Source organism: Pieris brassicae, chromosome 5 (genome assembly GCF_905147105.1).
Source record: "Pieris brassicae chromosome 5, ilPieBrab1.1, whole genome shotgun sequence".
NCBI classification, from domain to species: Eukaryota; Metazoa; Arthropoda; class Insecta; order Lepidoptera; family Pieridae; genus Pieris; species Pieris brassicae.
The window spans coordinates 13,679,424-13,701,630 of record NC_059669.1 but is presented as its reverse complement, the minus strand read 5'-3'; the positions used below and the strand labels follow the sequence as shown (position 1 = coordinate 13,701,630).

The window sequence follows — 22,207 nt, the reverse complement described above, 5'->3', positions numbered from 1 at the left end:
TGAGTAGATGCTGGGAATGGGAAGCCACTCCACATGACTTGCTGATTGGAAATACGCGCAAAAGAAGAAAACTATATATAAGAAGTTAACGTTTCCAATTTTGTCAAATTAGCATTTGCACATGATTAGTTTGACATAATAGTACCTAAATGCTATGTTTAGCTATATATAATATGGGTGTGTGGAGAATTGCACTATCTGTATTATGTTTTAACAGATACATATATTATTATTTTTTTGTTTAAATATATGTAAGTTACCAAAATAATCACCTCGAGTGAATGTTACATGTTAGAAACATAAGGAAATAAATAAATTCTATATAGCACTAATAGTATTGTTGTCAAATTTGAGTTAATTGCGACATTAATACTTTCTGATGACGTCCTATCTATGTTATCGTTATTTACGTTACTTTTACAAGTTTCAGCATAATCAGACCAGGCCAGGACCGATTAAAGATAGAGGCATTGGAGATGTGGTGTTAGGGAAGAAAGTTTTACCATGACTGTTGACTATCATTTACAAACGTGCTTAGCTACTTTGGCCATATTGCCAGGAGAGAACCGAATGGTCCCGTCCCGAAATTAAGACAATTATGGGTCTCAACTTCCTTAATGCCTTGAGACAAGCTCAGGATAGAGTGGTGTGGAGGCAGCCAGTTGACGTATCGATTAGAGTTATTCAAGATAGAAGAAGAAGATAAGCGTTATAAAAGCGGGGGACAGATCGTTTCATTCTCTCAAATATGGTCGAGTAAAACGATGGCTGGCTCACACGGGCCTGTGAACAAGTGCCGCGTCCGGAAACTGGACTGCGAGGTTTTGCTTCATTTTTGTAATTTAATACAATCAAGAGCGGACCCTTATTTCTGGTTTCTTCTATGTATGTTAGCCATAGTCATATTGTATGATGATTTGATATTTTAAAAGAGTACCGAGAGTTTATTACGCCTGCTTTTTCTCTAGGCCTACACCCTCTGTCTTCTTTGCCGATGAGTAGCGATGTCTGCGATACAAATTTAATGGTAGTATTATTCCATAATAAACATATTTTTATTTTAAAATAAAATTTTAAACACAAATCTGTTAACTCCATAGACAATTCAATAAAAAACATAAGTGTATATAAAATTTTACTGAGGAATCATTTATTTATTTAATAATTATCTAATTAAATGTTAAACTAAACATTTAATAAAGGGTTTTTCTTAGTTTTCTTCCTTTTTTTCGTTTGAATTTCTTTGGCCTACCTCCCCCTCGTGTACTGAAAAAATAAATTTATTATCATCATCATAAGAAATAGCATAAGGTATATTGTAACATAATAGATAGTTATCAACCTGCTAATTTATGTGAATAACTATATGAAAACAGCATTTGTAAGCCAAAAAGTATTGTAACCTTGTATTTTATATAAATGATAAATGTTTTCGATTTCTATATTACTTAAAAAACAATTTGTTACAGATAGTCACGTTTTCCAGTTTGACGTTACATGAATTTAAATAGTCCTTAATCGATTACTGGTTAGTTGTCGTTTATAGTTGGTTAGTTATGGAATATAAACCATACACTACAAACACACACGTTGGTTTTTTCTTCATGTAAATGCTTACACGATGAACCACTTTTTGTGTGGTTCTATTTCAAAACTATGGTTATATACCTATTTTACGTTAAGATTTTAGAATACTTCTGTTGTTGTGTTTAGAAATTAAGAAGAATATACTTTTCTTCCCATTTAAAACATTTTTATGACATCAACAATGCAGTTACAATATAAGTTAATTAATTATATATATGAATATTCCATTGTTAACTAACTAAATCAAGATAGTTAAATATACAACATTTTATTTATATAAAATGCAAATGTTTTTTTAAATAATCAATGCAACTGACGTCATCGTCATAACAAATTACCATCATAATATTACTACTCTGTGGTAACGTTATGTTTAAATTAAATTTGAAAAACGAATGAAATGAAATTCTAACAATCTATGCTCCCAAACACTTCCACAGATAAGAGAAATTTAGATCTGGCTAAAGTAATTCAACCATGGGTCACAAATTCCGTAATTTATTTAGAGGTTTAAACTAAATTAATAAAAATAATAAACGTATTAACAGAAATGGTTTTCACTTGTATGCCTTCAATTGCCTTGCTTTAATTGTAGAGAAAAAAATCTAAATCTATATTTTCTCTGGTTTACTAAGTAAAACTATTCTAAACAGCGAATCACCAGTATTAGGTTTGATCCTTAGATTTCTGTATCTGTTTCATGATCATTTGTCAATCTTAGGCAAGTAGGTGACTCCTGTGCCTTACACACGCCGTCGACTACTAAGGCAAGCCGGTTTCCTTACGATGTTTTCCTTTATCGTTCGAGGGAATGTTAAATGCACACATAGACAGAAAGTCCATTACTGCTCAGCCTGGAATTGAACCGTTTTTTTTTATGTAATAGGAGGCAAATGGGCAGAAGGCTGATGTTAAGTGATACCGCCGCCCATGGACACTCACATTGCCAGAAGGCTCGCAAGTGCGTTGCCGGCCTTTCGAGAATTCGTACGCTCTTTTCTTGAAGAACCCTAAGTCGAATTGGTTCGGAAATGCTTCAGTGGGCAGCTCGTTCCACATAGTGGTGGTGCGCGGCACAAACTGCCTTAGAAAACGCTCAGTTTTGGAACGATAGACGTCGAGGTGATACGGATGGTATTTTGTATTTTGCCTTGACGTCCGATACTGAAACTCAGCTACGAGTATTAGACCGAACCTACGACCTCAATGAGGTATGTATATTATAACTTTTTATTTAGAATATAATGTTAGTCTTTTTAGTTTAATATTTACATGAACATATTATATTACTAGTCTGGCCATAAGTTCTGGTACAAATGAAAATAAAATGCTGGACTAACATACTAGCCAAATTAAAAGTTCTAATCTTTAATTATATCGAATAGGTAGTTGCTTCTTAGTACTTACTGTTCTGATCGTATTTCAACAGTAACAATGGATTTCTTTTCCAATGGTACAATAACTTGTTCATCGTTTAGTTTAATTGATGCAACCGTCGGGTTACCACTGAAATTAAATTAAAACTATTCTTTATTAGCTGCGATTCTAGTAGTATCAAACATATAGCTAGCAAAATAAATTAATTTAGTTAACCTACTACAATATACTCTTGATTATAAAAAATAAATTAGTAAAATTGCACTAGTTTTAGTAGTAGTTAACTGTCTCTACTCATCATAGCGAAAACACAATTTGGCAGATAGAGTGCATAAATTAGAAGTTAGAAGAGGCGAGTAAGTTTATATGAATAAAGGTAAGTCTACTTAACGTCGATCACAACCTCTAAAAAGCACTCGAAACATCGGGTTAGTAATAAATTCACGCATTAATTAAATAATCTATACATATAATTTATTATACTATACATACTCATTATATAGAATAACAACTGCAGTGTTCTGTGGTGTAATGAATCCAACGTTAGAAATCTTTTTCTTGCTTTTTGAATTTATTTTCAGTCTTCGCGACCCCCGTGGTAAGAACTTAGAAAAGTGACCCAACGCATAGAACATGGGTTGTTTGATGAACTCTCCCTTTCTAGCGTCGATCAGAATTGGCGCATCCACTTGATTGTTACACCATGAGGGACCTCCAGACATGTCCAGACATAGATTCCAATCCAACCAGCCTACTAGGTTCAAGTTAAGATCCTAAAAAAATATCGTTAATATAGTTATATTGCTATATAAATATTATTGCTTGTGAGACAGATGTTTTTGTTTGCACACTGGCTGAATTCACAAGAATTGCATTATTTATAAAATGGTATAGATTTTAAGATTTTATTTGTTATGTTTATATTATGGTTTTAATTTAGTTTTCTATTGTATTCGTATTAAGTTACTGTCAAAATAGGAAATAAGGAAGTAAATAAATAAATATTTTCAGGTATAACTTCTCCAAAATGAAAATATAAAAAACCTACAATGGCAGGAGGGTATTATCATTTTATAATTACAGTATTAGATAATATTGATACATAAAGTGAGATCCACTCCGCTTATAGGGCCGGTCTACCGAAGTAAATAGGACTGGAATTCAGAAACGAGACTTAGAGACATCTCAATATATTTTGACACAGTTTGACTTACAGGAGTCGGACTCAGGACTAAGAGTCGTTATTGGATCGTACTCCAAGATGAAAGACTGAACTAAAACACCTAAACAAATGTTGGAGGTGCAAAATGTATAAAATATTTTAAGGCACAGCCGTGTAAACGTCATTTTGTGACTTGATTTGTTTCTGTACACAATATTTATAATGGCGGGGCTTTCCGGCTTGACATTTCTTTTAATATTTTGGAAAGAGATATACTTATTACATAATGTAGCATTGGTCGAATCTCCAGTCTCCAAACACCTACAAAATGTTTTCATACCCCTTAGTAAGGTGGAGACACCAAAAATTTATTTTATATTTGTATAAATTTTGTATTTTTTTGATTTGGGAATAAAATGTATGTAAGCCTTAATTTCCTCCCCTCTATCACCGATAATATATTACCGATATATCTCGCCAGACGCGAAACACAAATGAGTATGATTTTAATCTATCTTTTTAGTAAAAATATAAGCGATGGAAAAATATCCTAGTCCCAATGGCTGGAGAGGAGATGGAGGAACAATATTTGGATCAGCAATTTATAAAATAAAAAAATAAAATATGTTTACTGTGGAACATAAGATACAAATATCACTTATTCCACGTCATTAAATTTGAATAGGTAGACATGTCTACTCATCGGCAAAGAAGACAGAGAATGTAGGCCGAGAGAAAAAGCCGGCGTAAAAAACAAATATCGCAAATTAATTAGAAGCAGCCTGTCTAGCACTAGTCCCAGGCCCTTTTATCAACTAGATAATCGTTAACTTTGTAGTAAGCCATTTTACGCAGCTTTCCTTTTTATTTAATACAATTCTTAAAAGGCAGAGATAAAAGAGCATCCGTGATTTTATTAAAGAAGAGTATCCCTTTGCTGAAAAAAGAATTACTAATTTTAGATCATCTAGTACGAGAAATTGCAGCCTGCGTTGTTTCCATAAATTTATCACTCAGAGATTCCTTACATTTTAAATTATAGATTGCACGAATAGCCCTATATAATCAAACCTACTTGTATAATATCTTTGATGTACCGTTCTGCTCTACTCCAGGATCCTTCTTGTACTTTTTTCATCTCTGACATACCTGAAAAAAAGTTATAAAATAACAAACGAAAGAATAAAATACTAATGATTTATTATAATTGAGATAAGTTTAATTTATATGACGAAAGGTGTTCCTTCAACCATCAAGGCAATACAGGCTGTTATGGAAATGTCGTGTATTGGAAGCAAGGTAGTATGACGTCATCCCAACAAGTGTCACAGATTGTAGGTGTCGCGATAATTCTTCCAATTCTTATAAATGTAGGATTAAATTATAATTTAAATACGCTGATATTTTACTCTCAGCGTTGATGTGATTTCAATGGATTGCTCTGTGTGACATTAACCACATAAGTGAAGTAGAACATCGTCAAGAAAGCCAGTAACCAGTAGTCTTAGGGGGAGATTCCGAAATAAGACTCCGCGTTAACTATTATTCCCGCGAGAGTAACACAAATCGCTGACTCTTGTTTATGAATCTTATCCTTAGTAGGTTGTGAATAAAATCAACGTATGTCAAAGAGGTTTAGAGCAAAGCATGTTAAACATAAAGATAAGAGCCGTCACTAAAGCTACAGTATCTTTGGAGGAGGCCTATACCCAAACCGGGATTCCTGTTAATTCATATATTCATTCATTCATTTATATATATATAATATATTACTGACATAATCTAAGCTAACATAATAACAATAACAAAAAGCAACTACCAACTATTGTAAAACAGGAAATAAAGAGGCTTATTATTATTATTGTTATTATTATCCTTAGTACTTGTTCGCGGAGACGTGAAATGGTGGCTAGAATTCTATTATGCGAAACAGCTTTGATTTGTTCAGCATAGCAATAAGTAATCATGTAAGTGTGCCTTGACATGAATTACAATCTAGTTTATACAATAATTATGGCTAATAAGTAATATTATGTTGACTTAATTTTCTATAATACTAGTGAATAGGTAGTCCTTAAGGTAATCCTTAGTTTAAGCTAATTATATTATTAATGATTAACAGACTTAGTGTTCTATAATGTTTAGACAATGTCCGGGTATCCCAGATACGGCACTTACACTTATATTCACTACAGTAGGTTTATTAACTGATAAGTAAAGGCAGTATCTAAATTTTGGTTTGGCCCTCCAGACTATTGTTTACTAAACAATATTAACATAGCAAATGAGACGGAATTGTTATTTACCCATTTAGCAAAATATGAGTTAAACATCTGAGATAAAGATCTGTACCCATAAATGTTTTTCACATGGCAAGCAGAGATCACCATGTTTTTACAACAGATTGTTATATTTCATACCTTCACAAGCTTCTGTGTTCATGATGAATTTTGATGGATATTTTTTATTAATATTATCAATGATCACCGAATTCAGATCAGTGTCGAAGTAGTAATGAACGGCCAGGCCATCGACGAAGTCCAGAGTTTCAGGGTGCATGTTGAACATCTGAAGATAAAGAAGAATTTTTCAAATTCAAAATCATTTATTCATTTAGGTAACACAATGTAATTATAATATATAAAATACATATCAAATGCTTCTAATTTTAAATTTACTCCCAGTTCTCAAATCAAGGGCGTACAATAACTCTCCGCCACTTTTTTGAATCGCCAAGATTTTTGTGTACAAAATGTTTGTAAGGAGCTGCAACCATGACACCATGTTCCACATGACATCAGCAGTAGCATGGTCAAATTGGAGCATGCACTTACATTCTCGTGGGAACAACACGCAAATACATTGTCAAAAATAACTAACATCACCGCATACACGAATTCAAGGCCGACCAGTCATCACATGTAGCATTGTAAACGTAAATGTTTAATAAAAATATATAAAATGGATGTTATAATACGATGCAATACCTAAGAGGAATAATTAGTTCACTTGTTAGCCAATTTTGTATTGACTCTTGAAAGAAAAAAGACTGATAATAATAAATCCTACTAATAATATTAACGCAAATGTTTGTGTCGACACCTTGTCAAAATACTTTAAATATCTCAGGAACAAATTATAGTAGTATTGAATATCTATAGTGTCAGGGATGTAGCCTTGTAATTGTAATAAAATTGCTAGAATCCTCCACTAGTTTTCGCATGTTTTCGTAAGCAACATACGAAAATATAAATCTTTGTAGAATCGGTTGAACATCACGCTATAGTGGCGAGTGAGTAAGTAAAACATCGTGACAACCGGCATGCCTGAGGCCCAAGGCTAACGGCGTGTGTTAGGCACAGAAGGCTGAAAACTTACTTATATATAAAGAAAAAGATATCACAAAGCAGATACAAGAAACTAAAACCCTAAAGGTTGTCTCGCCATTGCCTAGTGGCCAACGGTGGGCAAAGTAACGAATATTTCTTACCCCATTGACCCAGTAGGGCATAAATGGTCGTTGGTCGTCACAGGCAACGATTTTGACATCGCTATAGTTGGAGCTGCGAATTGTGGGCCCAAGGTGTCTCTTAATGAAATTTCCCTGAAAATATTGAAATGAACTTTTAAAAGTAGGTTGGACAATTTCTCCAAATCGTATGTTTAATAAGTGTGTTTATCTACTAAATAATAATGCTTTTATATCTTTTTTAGTTTTGGTTTAATTTCCTGATACAAAACGCAATGTGTTTTTCATAAAACTTGGATTAGCTGTAACTTAAGGAACTCTGTAACTTGGAATATCGATTTTGATCCTGATTTTAATGTTAGGTTGTGTAGAGCGGTCCTTAGCAACGTGACCGACGGACGAAGCATTCCAAATGTCATACAAAAGCCGGTCTACTATCGTTATCGCCATTGGAAGTTATCATCGCTGAAAAATTCTTCCTAAAGCATTTATTGCATTAAGTAACAATTAGTAGCACAAAATATGAGTCTTTGTTCACTCCCTTTCGTAGAACCATCCTAACTTCTTACGAATGGTAAAGTCTAAGTTAATTTCTAGGTTGTGGAAGTTAGCTAATAAAAATTGGTCCCTATTATTCTATTACATACATTTCACAGAAATATGTTTTCCAAAACTTTGCAATAACTTATAGAAATTATTATTAAGTAGAAAGCATGATGGGTTTGCCTGTTAAAGGGTGTCCAACTATTTTTATTGTTATTTTTGCGTGTTAGCTTGTAATGTTATACCCGTAAACTGGTAAAAAATAAACTACCATCATGTCGACGTTCCAAGTCATGCAGTTAATTTGTGTATCTGGCTTTATTCCATTCGTCGGTTCGTTGACTGGAGTCAAACCCCATATGGGTACTCCCTCGTCGTTATAAAGATCGATAAAGCTGAAAAACATAATTATTTACTCACAGTTAAAAAGTGTTCTATCACTACTTATATTCTTTTCACAAAGCTAAAAGTTTTGTATGAGTCTTTGACGGTAACAAATAAAAGCAAAAATGTAACCAGATATTTGTCTCATTCATAGACATAATAGTGCGCAGCAGACTTTTTAACATTTTGGAACCTTAGCCAAAAATGTGTCGCTCCTTTCAAGTATAAACCTCAGATTTCTTTATCTGTATCGTGGTCATTTGCTTTTTTCTATGAGGAAAATAAGTGAATCATTCAAAAACAGCATTCTAATGGTGAAAGATTTTTTGATATTCGAGAAATACATACCCATATTATAAAATTATATAAGTGAAATAACATGATTAACCACTTTTAGAATACAGTAATACTCATTTATTATTACTAATAGCTAAATACATTGTAATTTTTATCTCGCTCTTTCCATCTCCCATAACCCTATAACCGCTCAGTGACGTTTTTCATAAACAATATGGGAATTTTATTAAAAGTTGACTTTTGTACAATTAAAATAGACGTAATTTAATTTTAGGTTCTTATTCAGACATATTTAGATTCATACTACGGTATAACTTGCTTGTATGTACAACGCTTAATTATGAGCTTGGTCGAAAGAAACAAACAGGCTTTATCTCTATACGATCTATAGTATGCAATCAGCCTTCTAGATGTCTAATCTAAAACACTTTATTTATATTTTGATCCGAGAAATCACACGATATAATTAATTAAATTTAGCGTTGCCCTATACTTACGTGTATAAATAGTCGGCATATGTTTGAAAGTATTCCCTTTTGAGACGACCACAGTTGTTCGTCTCCAAGCCCTCCTTCATCCAATCGGGTGGAGACCATGGAGATGCCAAGTTAAGAATTGGAGTTGGTGAAACAGCTGAAGCCGCTTTTATAAATGGTATCTGTAATATATTATCTTAGCTTTTATAGAACTACCTTAACTCACACAAATTGTCATAGACCTTTGACCTACAAACCCTTTGACCAAAAATAAGGAAATTTAACGTAATTTGTTAATATGTAAAAAAGTGGTACATTCAAGTTAATTTTTAATAAAAAACTCACAAACAGCCATATCAAAAAAGTGAGATGTCTTATTAACTATTATAATGTCATAATGTCAAACTCTTAACTTCAGGTTTATTCTTTTTGTTATCAAATTACAAACATTAGTAAGTTATGAAGGAACAGTTTGTCTCCATTCCATTGACAACTGGATTGAATATTGTGCATAAATGACCTTCATTTATACTTTAAATCTAACCTACAAAATAATAACCATATTGTCTGCGTAAATAAATAAATTATTATTATTAATTTATGCCACCGTTCCATGATTCTTTTATGCCATGTCATTTTGATATAACGATCTGATACTAGGAGGATATTGACATGTTTTTATTTATTTAATTTTAGGATCATGGGTGTAGGTATTGTGTAGTTCTATCGTTATAGTAGGTAAGATAGAATAAATATATAGGAATTTTATAAATAAATGTTACCTTATAATCAAAGTCCTCAGGGGCTAAGGTGAAGTTTGATAGATTGACGTCATTTTCAGGACTTTCATTATAAGCATATTTATGAGTGGAGAAATCTGATCCGGCAATGGGAACACGTAAAACACTGTATTCAATACCACTTTCACTGAAATATGTGCTGAAATATTTTTGAAGAGGTTGTTTAATATGAGTGGTACATATATTAGGTATATAATATATTTATAGTAATAAGGAAAATTTCACACCCCACTACATCACTTGGTAGTGGTAATCTATGATAAACTAACAGAAACTCTAGATTTAAAAAAAAGGCAACAAAGTTGCTAAAAAAATATAGGAGAAAGGTCATCTTCCTTTTATGACTATGTGATGGCGCGTGCCATAGATTAGTAGGTATACTAATCTAGACTAATTAAATTAATTTATTAACTAACTAATTTAGAATGTAACGCATCCTAATAAAGACTTAGGACAGCTCGGCGTGGAAATGACCTTTCACCTATATTTTTTTAGCAATTTGGTTGCCTTGTACAGTTTCTGTTAGTTTATGATAGATTCAGTTCTTCATACGAATATCACTTTAGTTACTTACTTACTTCATATCGAGTTTAGTTATTTATTCAAATAAATACACGAAAGTTAACAGAAACAGCTATGCAGTTTCAGCTAAGCAGTCCCCAGTTATGGATAAAAATGAATGCTAACTAAGATTTACAATAACTAATAAAAGTAAAAAGACAGGATATAAAAACTATAAGTTACGTTGTCGTTTGTACTTGTACAGCCTACAACTTAGATAGGATATATTTATTTTAGGTAACACTTATGAACATCAATGAAAGAAATCAAATGTTACAAAAATTACAATTGTGCAAGTTACGCTGGACAAAGACGGACCACATATTGCAGCCGATACCGAGTGCTGCAGGCGATCTGCAGTTTTCATACTAAATTCATATCCTCAATACACGGACCCCTCGAGCAGTTCCTAAGCGGTCGGAGCAGTCGCTCTGCGGTCGAGTTTCGCCGTGCTGTCGACTGCTTAAAGCTGCCGGACCCACCATACATGGACCGCTACAAGAAAATACTAACTAATTCATCAAGTCAAGAAGATAAGTAAGTCAACTTACTTGATTAATTGCTGTTGAGCTTCATCTGATAGGCTCTTCCAATTGATGCCGCTTGAATCCGTGATGGCCCCACCAAAACCTATGATCTGTTGGTATTGTTCAGAGGGATCCAGCTCTAGCATCACACCCAATTTTATCGCTGCAATATATTGTTAAAAATACGTCATATAAGTGTTCTCATTGATAACTAGGTTTTATTTATATAAATAGTCACTGCAAGGTAATGAGAATCTCATACACATAAACTCCAACTTTCATTCCTGCTCTTGACGTTCCCTCGGATGTTGGCAACATATTATTAATAAAGAACTTCACTGACATAGGAACAGAGTGGGCAACTTACTCATCAAAAGATGTTGCTTGATATTAAAGTGAGGTTAGACTGAATATTAATCTACCCAGCCTTGCCAGTGCAGGTGCAGGTGGCCGTGTGCCAGTGACCGTACAATAATATATTATATGTGTGTATATATACACATAATAACATAGCACATTAATTGTTGTTTGAATTTAAGCAAATTCACGACCCTACATCGTTCGAAGAGAATTCGTTTAGTATATATAGGTTGTATGGGATATCAAGGCGTTCAAACAGTCAAAGTAATTATTTTATTTACGTGTAAAACTTGAGGAAACTACTATTACGTTTGTGGTATATTTATTGGTCGTTTTCTATTAATCAAAAAATTAAAAAGTATTTTAATTAAACAAAAGATATTAAAGTTTTGAACACACATTTACTGGTCAAAGAATTATTTAATTTCTCTAAATTTTCAGATGTAATTGGCCTAAACCTTATTTGAATTTTTTGTACAGGTGTAGGCACAAAACGTTATTGTTTTAATTTATTAACAAGTTATTTGTGTAAGTAATCACAATTACAAAAAAATATTATATATACAAGTGTCAGAAGAAGCTGTCACTCTAGTTGTTCCATAAAACACTAAACAGATTCAATGATTTAAAAAGACTCGTTAATCTGACACTATTCGAGTTTGTTTTTAATAAGTTAATAAAAAAAATTACCACTTATGATGATTGATTTACTACTAGTACTAAGTTTTTTTTTAACACATCTTCCGTTACAGAATCAAATACAGATAGATTCTGATATCCCAAAGGTCTGTAAACACATACTACATCATGCTTATCGAGCTCGACACGGGACAATTCTATGGAATGTTCAACCGACATTCTGATAATGTCTTCCTTTACTTAGATTTAACAGAATTTTTGATTAATATGAATGTTAAATTAATCCACCGTGTGTATAACTGTCGATAATAATTACTACTACACAATAATTTTCATAATTAATAGACATTATCTGGTGATCATTTAACCAATCTTTAGTTAAACAAATAATATCGAACTTGGTTTTTTCTAAAAACTTTTCTATTTCCAGTAATGTAAGAGCTGCGTTGAATGTTCTGATGAAATAATCTTAAAGTATGTTGCTTTCCTTTAGGTTTATTAAAATGTGTTAAATTGGTACAAGATACTTTTTTATTATCCACTAATAATAATTGATTATTTAACATTAATAAACTTAAAAATTTGATAATTTTCATCATTTGACAGAGAATCAGAGTAGGGAAAAGCACAAAACATAAGATTTCCAATGTTTAACTTTAATAATACCATGTTACCTACAATGTTACCTAGTAATAAAACTAAAGCAGGATAATTGACCAGGTTTGAAATTTCAATTTGTTAAATTACTTGTTTAAAACCTATGTTATGGTAACTATGATTAGATGTAGAATTTTTCCAAAGCCTATTTAATCACACAAAAAATGCTTTTTTTTTCTATGTATCAACACCGGCCTTTACTTTAAGAGCCAAAAGCAACCATTACACCAACAAAAGCAGTGTATAAATGTGATTCAATAATCAAATTATGTAATCTTTTTAGTAAAATACTTACTTGCGTCATAGTTCAGCACGTTTCCGTCGTATTTTTCGAATCGTGCTCCGGCCTAAAAATATGCAAAAGTATAATAAGTAGTAAAACTAATGCTAGTCGTAATATTTTTACATGAAATGTAATTTTTGGGATATTATCCGTATTATAATATATTATGTATGCTGTATCGCAAGTGAGATTCTGTAGCAGTTTTGATGAAAATAATTTTACATTACAAAAAAATATAATAAATATTTTTTTTGTATTCACACTTAGCCGTAATCAAATTAATTTAATCAGAATCGAGCAGTGGAATCTTATACTATGAGAAGGCATCGTTATCAAACTCAAAATAAGACCTCGAAGAAGAACGGTCTCTAATATATTTAATTTAAGTGTTTTTGTTTGTTAATAAAGGCAATATTATTTAATGAACCATCCGTGTTTTTTCCAACATAACACGTCTATTAAAGAGTCTCAGCGCGGATTTTAAACTTTAAACACAAACCCTAGCATTTAGTTATGTCGTGGGTAGAAAAGTTCAAAGTGACAAGATGTTTACTGAATTGTTAAGAGGAAAATGCGATGGACTATGCTTATTTTCCTGATGAGTCACACTTTCACCTCGAAGGGTACGTCATTCGTCACAATTGTCGTTACTGGTCATCAAGCAATCCATCAGAAAGCATTACACAGCACCAAAGTTACTCTATGGTTGCAATATCGGCGATGAAAATCATTTTTCTTCGAGGCGCAACGGTGACAGTGACAAGCGGGCGGTATATTGACATGATTTATATTTTATATATGCCACAGATGCAAGTAGAGATTATTGACAAGACAGGTGTATGGTTTCAGCAAGATGAGGCCACATGCCACACGGCTAGGGTCTCCATCGACACACTAAAAGCCAGGAGAAATCATAAGCCGCTTTAGAGACATATTGTGGCCACTCAGATCTCCCGAGTTAACCTCAGCTGCCTTTTTCTATGGGGTTATATCATTCAAAGGTTTATAATACCTCTTACGAGTTTTGAGCAGTTGAGGACTAAAATAACTACAGAAGTGAGAGCCATATCAGTTGCCGTCCTGTGGTGTGTCTCTGCAAATTCGCGAGCCCGCTTTGAAGATAGCATTCGCCGTGATGGAAGACATCTTGACGGTGTAATATTCCGTACATAAAATCCGCATGTATAAGACATTATAATTTACGGCGATTATAATATTACAAATACAGTTTGTATTTTTTTATAAATATTTAAAGTTTGAAATCGGCACTGAGATATATTCTAAGTGTATATTTCTAGGTATTTTAAAAGTTCTTAGCTCGTATAATTGTCTCAATGTAACTAGTGAAGAAACCAAAACACAGTCAAAATTTAAATTTTACCTCATTACTTTCATAAATCACGAATTGACCAGCACCTGGTAGCCTCCGTCGCACTTCATCGCAATAAGTGGAGTTACACACACATACGACTGACTGCCCTTGTATTTTTCGTACGGAACACGGTTTGTCTATAAGTAATATAAACATATTTCAGCAATTCAGTTTGCATGGTTAGACTATTTATCTTGAATATATATATTTTAAAGATCTGTTTTCTATTGTTTATATATTTTTTAATTCACATACAACTTCAGTGACTAGTAAACGCGTTTCGTTAACCTTCTTGTTTTAAACAAATGATTGAAATAACAGGTAAAATGGCAACATTTGTAATATATATAATGTAAAAAGTATGTGTTCGTAATGAAAAACGTAATGAAATAAGTCAAAATATCTCGCAAGGAACGCCTTTCACTGTTTAAAATAAAGATAACTTTAAGTAGAATATTATTAATGTTAATATTTAATTAATATAACACTAATTTAACTTACCTCCAAAACAATTCACACTTAAAAGGACTATTAAAATTATGTAGCGTTCCATATTTCCATTCTTACCCTTAAGCGTTTCAATGTAATACTGAAAACGGGAAAAAATGTTAGATACCTTTATTATACTTTCCAAATGAGTGATAATAAAATATTGTTGTGCCTATATGACGAAAAACCCGACTGACTCGGTGACGGCGGCTTATCTCTTTTGAGTATTGCCTATGTACGCAGGAGATATTCTTCAGTCACACTCTTCATGTCTGGCGCCGCACAACTTCTTGCACCGCAGCCCTGTCTTCTGCAGAAGATATAGGGCAGTCTATTTTCCATTATTCTTATTGTATAGATTGTCCAGTGGAGAGTGCAAAACAGAAACAAGAGGCGGTAAAAAATTAAGGAATGGAATTTTGAATACAACATTTCACGATATTATTGACATTATAATGATCCAAAATTAGCAACGACACAAATTATTCTTTGGGGAAACGCAAATGTAATAAATATTTTTTTAATACTAACTTAGTGTATATATATCAGATATATTATTATTCGTCTTTTTGGAATGTACTATGACACGGCTGTGCATATGCCTGCATGCTCCACCACGATGTATGCAAAAAATTGTTACGCCATTGCTATAAAACTATTCAATCACCTTCCTAGAAGTTATAGATCACTGCCGAACTGGCACACTGATAATTGTACCACTATCTTGGCAAATAAACGATTAATTATTATTATTACTACTTGTCTTTTGTTGTACCTACTCTACCCGGGCTACTTAAGGTTGTACCATACTATTCGCCTCGGAAAATAGCATTTTACTGTACCTAGTGAGTTTATAATAAACCCAAAATTGATATTTGCACATATAACGTTGGCTATATTTATGGAGACTATAATAAAATAACTATTAACAAAAAAGTTTGAGTTTAAAAAATTTACTCATATCGCCGTCGATGCTTTCGACAATTTAAATTATGAAAACTAAGCCTAAATTGCGTTAGTGCACGTGACAATTTTTGTTTACGTGCGTAATAAAATAATTGAAATAACGTGATTTATCGATATATATTATTATACATTAATGTGATTATCTATCAAGAATTGTGCATTTTGTTATACATTACATCTCAATATATGTACACGAAATGCGAAAATACTGTTGCAAAGTTAACCTGATAGTTCAATATTTATTTCGTACTTGATAAGTTTCGAAGATGATATCATACTTATTCAAAATTATTTCAGATTATTTAAATATTAAAGAATGGTTCTACTGCCAAATCTGATAAATATATATTTGTATGTTATAGGAGGCAAACGGGCAGGCGGCTCACCTGATGTTAAGTGATACCACCGCCCATGGACACTCCATTGCCAGAAGGTTCGCAAGTGGGTTGCCGACCTTTCAATAATTGGTACGCTCTTTTCTTGAAGGACTCTAAGTCGAATTAGTTCCGTAATACTTCAACGGGTAGCTGGTTCCACAAAGTGGCGGTTCGCGCCAAAAACTGCCTTAGAAAACTCTCAGTTGTGGAACGTCGGACGTCGAGGTGATACGGATGGTATTTTGTATTTTGCCTTGACGTCCGATAATGAAACTATATACAAACTAGCGGCCGCTGGTTCATAATACATATGTAGTGAGCCTATAATTCGAGAAATAAAATAAAAGATTTTTCGTTAGGTTATCATATATTATTTACCAGTCTTTATATATATATATATATATATATATAAATTTAAGCCTTATCACAAACCATTTTGCAGTTAAATGCTATATTCTCTTTTGGGGGTTCAGCAGATTTAATAATCTCTGAAGGGGATGGTACTACATCGTTTCTATCTCCAATATTTGAATTAACTTGAGTATCCTTCGTCACAGCTTCTTTTACCTTCGACAAAAAGTTATTTTCAGCAATGTTAGGTAAAAATGTTTTTTTCAAAAATGATGGAGGCAGTGCTGCCTTATATTTTTTATCATCGATGTTTTTGACTTGTACACTGTCTCTAGCTGTTTCTTCTATTGGTACAGTATTATATACACTTTCACTTGGTGAAGATTTTTGCTCAAGTGTTAGTGTATTTCGTGTTAAGAAATTGCGTTCTGGTTGAGTGTTTCTAGATAAAGTTGGATTAAATATTTTTTTTTCCAATATTGGCAATAAAGGCTTTTTGTTAGTAAGCGATTCTAGTATCGCTGCTTTCTTTGCTGTAATAAGTGAGGGAACGCTCTTATATTCTTTGGGTTGAAATACTCTTTGTAAATTGGGATTTGATTCAACCGTTTTGCTAAGTCGTGCATTCTGTAAAGTAATCGGTTTGTTTACTTTTCTAACAGGGAGATTTGTACGTGAATTGTCGAAGTCTCTTTGACTCTGTATTGAGGTTTTTGGATTTAGCTTTCGATGCAAAATGTTACTGTCTCTATTTGAAGGTATCTTAGAAAGAGGTCTATTTTGATAAATTCTGTTGCTTAATAATTTTTCGTCTGTTATTGTTTGTTTCCTTTGCATTAGAATATTTTTGGGATATAAATTATACCGGGAGTTTAATGGCCGTATGTTAGAAGATGATCTAGATTGGTCAAATATTCTTTGTAATCTATCATTAAGATCTATATGTAAATCATGTAGCTTCTCGTTCACATCCAAATTATTTCTAGATAAGGAGTCAACTAAGCCATTTGGGTTAAGAAGTGCGTCTCCTATTATAGTACGATCTCTGTCTCGAACGTTATGCAATGTATTGCCCAAAGACTGTTGAACGTTTTTTAATGTATCTTCCGTATATGTTCTTAGGTTATCTGCAGCATCTTCTATATTGATTAGAGGGGAATCTAAATTTCCAACATTTTTTGATAGGTGTGGTAACTTCAGTATATGTTTTGCACTATGTTCTAAAAATGATCGTAAATCATCAAAACTTGGTAGCATCCCTAAAGGATGGTTAAAAATATTATCACTACTTCTGCTTTGAGATGATACCATGTTGTTACTTTTTCCTTCAGAATGTGGTTGGATTGTTAAAACAGCTCCCAGTACATCATTACCTTTTCTAAAGGCTTTTTGTAACTTGACAGGTTTTAAATCCAATGACTGAGGGATCGGTACTCTAGTTTTATAAGATTTCATGTTTAAGCGTGGTAACGAACTAATTGTATTCCTTGTACTATCTTGATCCATAGAGAATGGTTGAAAATCAAATATATCTAAATTTATATCCTCTACATTTTTTATTGGCACCCGTAAATTAAGAGCATTTTTGGCTCTATTCTCTAAATTGTTTTGTGACATTCGTGAAAATCCATATCGCGTATTGGATGGTTCACTTGCAGCCGTTTTCATTTCACTTAGATCACTGTTCGCATTTTTGCTTTGGCCATACACCAAACATGTATCAGTATTTGGGCTGTCCTTTTGCATTATATCTGTTTTAATCTCACTTTCAGCATTCCTTTGATCAGTTTCTCGATTTGGATGTAAATTTGTTATTTGCTGGTTTTGGTTCAAATCAGAATTCTTTAAAACAGCGTCTTGATCGGCATATTTGAGCCTAGGCAATTGTTCAAGTTTATTATTCCATACTTGTGGTTCGAGTGTAACAGGAACTGCTTGTGTTTTAATGTCACCATCTGATACTACACGAGCTGAATTAAGTTGTAAAACATCATCAAGACTTGATTTTAAGTTCTCGTGAATGACAGCATTTGCTTCCCTAAAGTCGTCTAAAGTTTTTAAGATACTTCCCTTAATTGACGGTATATCTTTATCTTGTGTGGTTAACTGATGAGTTTTAAATTGTGGGTGTTCATATTCATTATCTAAGGGGCTTGACAAAGTCTTGTAGCCGTTATTGTCAGGTGAAAGAACCATTTTAAAATTGTCACGACTTTCTTCAATTGTACCATCGCCTTTGTTAAATATATTGTCCTTATATTCTGAATTTTCTGAAGCTTTTGGTTGAATTTCATGATTGTTTTGTGTTGGAAGAATGTTTAATATTTTTGTTGTAGCAGTCCCTACACTATTAATTGATTTATCTGCAGTTATACAATTTTCTATATTTTCCGACTCAGCTAACGTTTCATCTAAAACATTTCCAGGGTAATTACTTGGGAAATTGTTTATCCTATCTGGTAATATAATATTCCTTCCACCTAATATTTCTTTAGGAACGAGTGATGTAACTTTATCTAAATTTAATATATGTCTTAAATCCAATTGCTTTAGTAGGTTATTTCTTCCTTGTAATAAAGATGTAATAGGTAACTCTTCAGATGCTTGAACAAGTGTATTTAAATTATGAGTAGGCGAAACTAATGCATCTTGTTCTAGATAGGGAGTTTTTAACCTATTTTGAAGAGGCATTTGATATATTAGGCTGTCAGAAAATTTCGCGTTTCTCGATTTGTCTAACGTTCTATAAAAAATATTCTGAGCTTCATTAATGCCACCTGTTCTGTCTGAAATCGGCGTTTGTCCAATACTAGGATAATCAAGAGAGCTGCGCGCCAAATAGTTATTATTTTCTAAAGGATCAACACACCTTACGGTTTGACTGTTTGAAGCTTCTGGCTCAGCATCGGCCTCTGGAGGCTCATGATTCACTACGATTTTTACAAGTTTATTGATATCATCCTGTAAAGCATTCCTGGCAGCATCTCTAGCCAGTGCTTCTTGATATTCTTCTTCAGTAGCTTCTCGCAAAGTTTCAAGTACTGAGGACGCAAGACCTACTTCCGGTTCTAATAAAGGCTTCATGTCATTTTGTTGTAATTGCCTGCAACAAATTTAAAGGTTGAGGTAGGCACCTTCCATAGTAGAATCTGGCTTTGGCAATTTGATAACCGAACATTGCACACAATATTAGAAACAAAACATTGAATGATTACCTAGCCGGTGGACGAGCAGCACGAAATATTGGCGTGAAAATTGATGCTGCAGGATTGGAATCGGCACTTCGTACTTTGCACGGGCAGTCATCATTGAAATGGGTGGTCGCTGACGCAGTGAGATCAGCACTTCTACCCTCTGGACAAGGGCAGCATTCTATGTTCCTGGTATTACGTGTGCCTGGGGTTTCGCTGGATTCCGAGGTAACCTTAAGGAATAAAACAAAAATCTAATGAATAACAAACTGTGTATTTTCTTATGGTAGAATCGTATGACTTTACTTTAATATAATTATTACAGTTATTGACAGTTTCTAATATGGCAGACAACGACCAGTATTCATGTAATAATTTTATCCATTTTTTAAATACATAAAAAATTCCTTCTCTCTAATACTATACCTCACAATCTAATAGTATGACAGTTGTAAAAATCATAAACGTGTTTTGAAGGTTGGGGCGAACTACTAAGTTCTTTAATACTAGTAGCGCCATCTATGTATCACCCTATGAACATTAATCCCAAACTACATTTCTATGTCACTCTTAGTCCTTTTCATGAAAATTTAATTAATCTATATATATATAGATAAATTAATATTATTTCCCTATTTCCCTTGGTCACGGCATCACGCGTGATAGGCTGGACCGATTTCGCTAATTCTTTTTGTTGTGTTTACTATTGTCAGGAGAAGATTCTTATGAAAGCAAATTTGCTAAATTTTAAAGCATAGCGCTTTTACAATTCAAACATTTTTCATGTAACCGACAGATAATTATAGTTGACAGAATACATAATACGCGCCAGAAAAACAAACAAAGAATGTTGTTTATCATAAAGCATTTTTAGTTAATTATACCAATTCGAAATCAATATTCGTAGTTCACACAGGGCAACGTTTGTCGGGTCCGCTAGTATTAATATAATATTGAGTTAATTATTTTTAAATAAAATTTATACTCACTATAATACATTGTCCTAAAAACAGCAGGAGGCCAATACACTTCCACATTTTCACAAAACCATTTACGTACAATCCCAGATCGCAAGATGAAATACTCATGTTATTATATCATTTATTATTTTTATACAGATAAATCATCTTATCATTATCTCATATTGATTATATTCATATCAATTATGTGATTTATAGAGTAAACGTGACTTTTGTGTAGAGATTACTAGTTGGTGTTGTGATATAAAATTACGACATACACTAATTAAATGATTTAAGGCTAATTATTAAAATTGAATATTTTTTAATGTTTCGTTAAGTTTAAGAAGTTAATCCTGGAAGATTAAGGTCAAAAATATTTTTTTGGGTCGTTTAATTTGATTATTTTAGCTTCTATGGTTTCTGGTATAGGATCGGAATCAATCAAACGGGCGACGGATGTATAAGGTCTCGGCGTTGATGTTTCGTGAAAACATAAGACGGATCTGTCGAATTTTTTTAAAAAAAACCTGGGGATAATAAAATTATTTTACGAGTATCACTAATGTCAGAGCGTTATATGAAGCGCTGGTGAGAAGTCTAGTGAGTCATGAGAAGATATTTAATTAATATTTTTACTTTACAATCAAATTGTCTTTTATTTTTGATTGGCATTCGACAAATTGTGCAAAAAATAAGCTGCCGCCAAAGGGGACACCGAGAGGAGGGGCTACTAAAATCTACACGACTGATTTTCTAATAGCTATTTAGTTTTTATATACTCTTAGTCGCCGAAAATCAGAGATGCGTTACGATTAAAATAAATCGCGTCATCAAATGTGTCATGTAAGCTTTATTTTTAATATAACAGGAAACAAAGAGGCGACATCCCGCCATATTATACTTGCCAACACTGCCTGAAGGTCACAAGGCGTTTTGTAAGCTATCATTTCAATTGACCCTAAGCTGCATATACATCGTCAAAAACTGTCTCATAAATGCTAAGTTATAGAATTAGTGAATTACAGACTGACCTGAATTTTTCTCTTAATTAGAGAATTTGTTTTGTGTAAGTTATTTTAACACATTTTAGACTTCAATGGTTTTTGTACACGCTATAAGAATAAATGTTATGGAAATAAGGATTTAATATTCAAATAAGTGTCGATTATTAATTATTAGCGTAATATAGGCATTACGCTTACGCATCTTCAGCTTTAGACCTTCATAGAGATAGAGATTACCCTCGTTAATAAATTTATAAAAAATGGGTGTCGTTTGAAAGTTAGTTTTTTGTTTGTCTAAACATGTTAACCTCGAACAGTAAATATGTGATAACGTAATAATAATTGAAATAATTTAGTGATGATAAAATACTAT

At 32.9% G+C, this 22,207-nt stretch overlaps 2 protein-coding genes across 3 annotated transcripts; both read right to left on the bottom strand.

Annotated features, from left to right (window-relative positions):
- Window positions 1-1,155: 1,155 nt before the first annotated feature.
- Window positions 1,156-15,100, bottom strand: LOC123709675 (lysosomal acid glucosylceramidase-like). 2 transcript variants are annotated; one of them, XM_045661170.1, is made up of 13 exons: window positions 14,996-15,100; window positions 14,504-14,631; window positions 13,135-13,186; window positions 11,208-11,346; window positions 10,078-10,234; window positions 9,317-9,477; window positions 8,410-8,533; window positions 7,617-7,730; window positions 6,547-6,694; window positions 5,202-5,275; window positions 3,457-3,737; window positions 2,995-3,093; window positions 1,156-1,266 (listed from the first exon to the last, which is right to left on the bottom strand). In XM_045661170.1, exons 1-13 carry the CDS (start codon window positions 15,045-15,047, stop codon window positions 1,194-1,196), a joined length of 1,602 nt encoding a protein of 533 aa, XP_045517126.1. In that variant the 5' UTR covers window positions 15,048-15,100; the 3' UTR covers window positions 1,156-1,193. The 2 variants fall into 2 exon arrangements, with proteins under 2 accessions (XP_045517126.1, XP_045517127.1); XM_045661171.1 differs by lacking the exon at window positions 1,156-1,266 and having other exon boundaries at window positions 3,046-3,110.
- Window positions 15,101-16,731: 1,631 nt separating this feature from the next.
- LOC123710258 lies at window positions 16,732-20,937 on the bottom strand. Its single transcript, XM_045662053.1, has 3 exons — window positions 20,858-20,937; window positions 19,893-20,101; window positions 16,732-19,780 (listed from the first exon to the last, which is right to left on the bottom strand). The coding sequence occupies exons 1-3, from the start codon at window positions 20,903-20,905 to the stop codon at window positions 16,741-16,743; spliced, it is 3,297 nt and encodes a 1,098-aa protein (XP_045518009.1). The 5' UTR covers window positions 20,906-20,937; the 3' UTR covers window positions 16,732-16,740.
- Window positions 20,938-22,207: the final 1,270 nt, after the last annotated feature.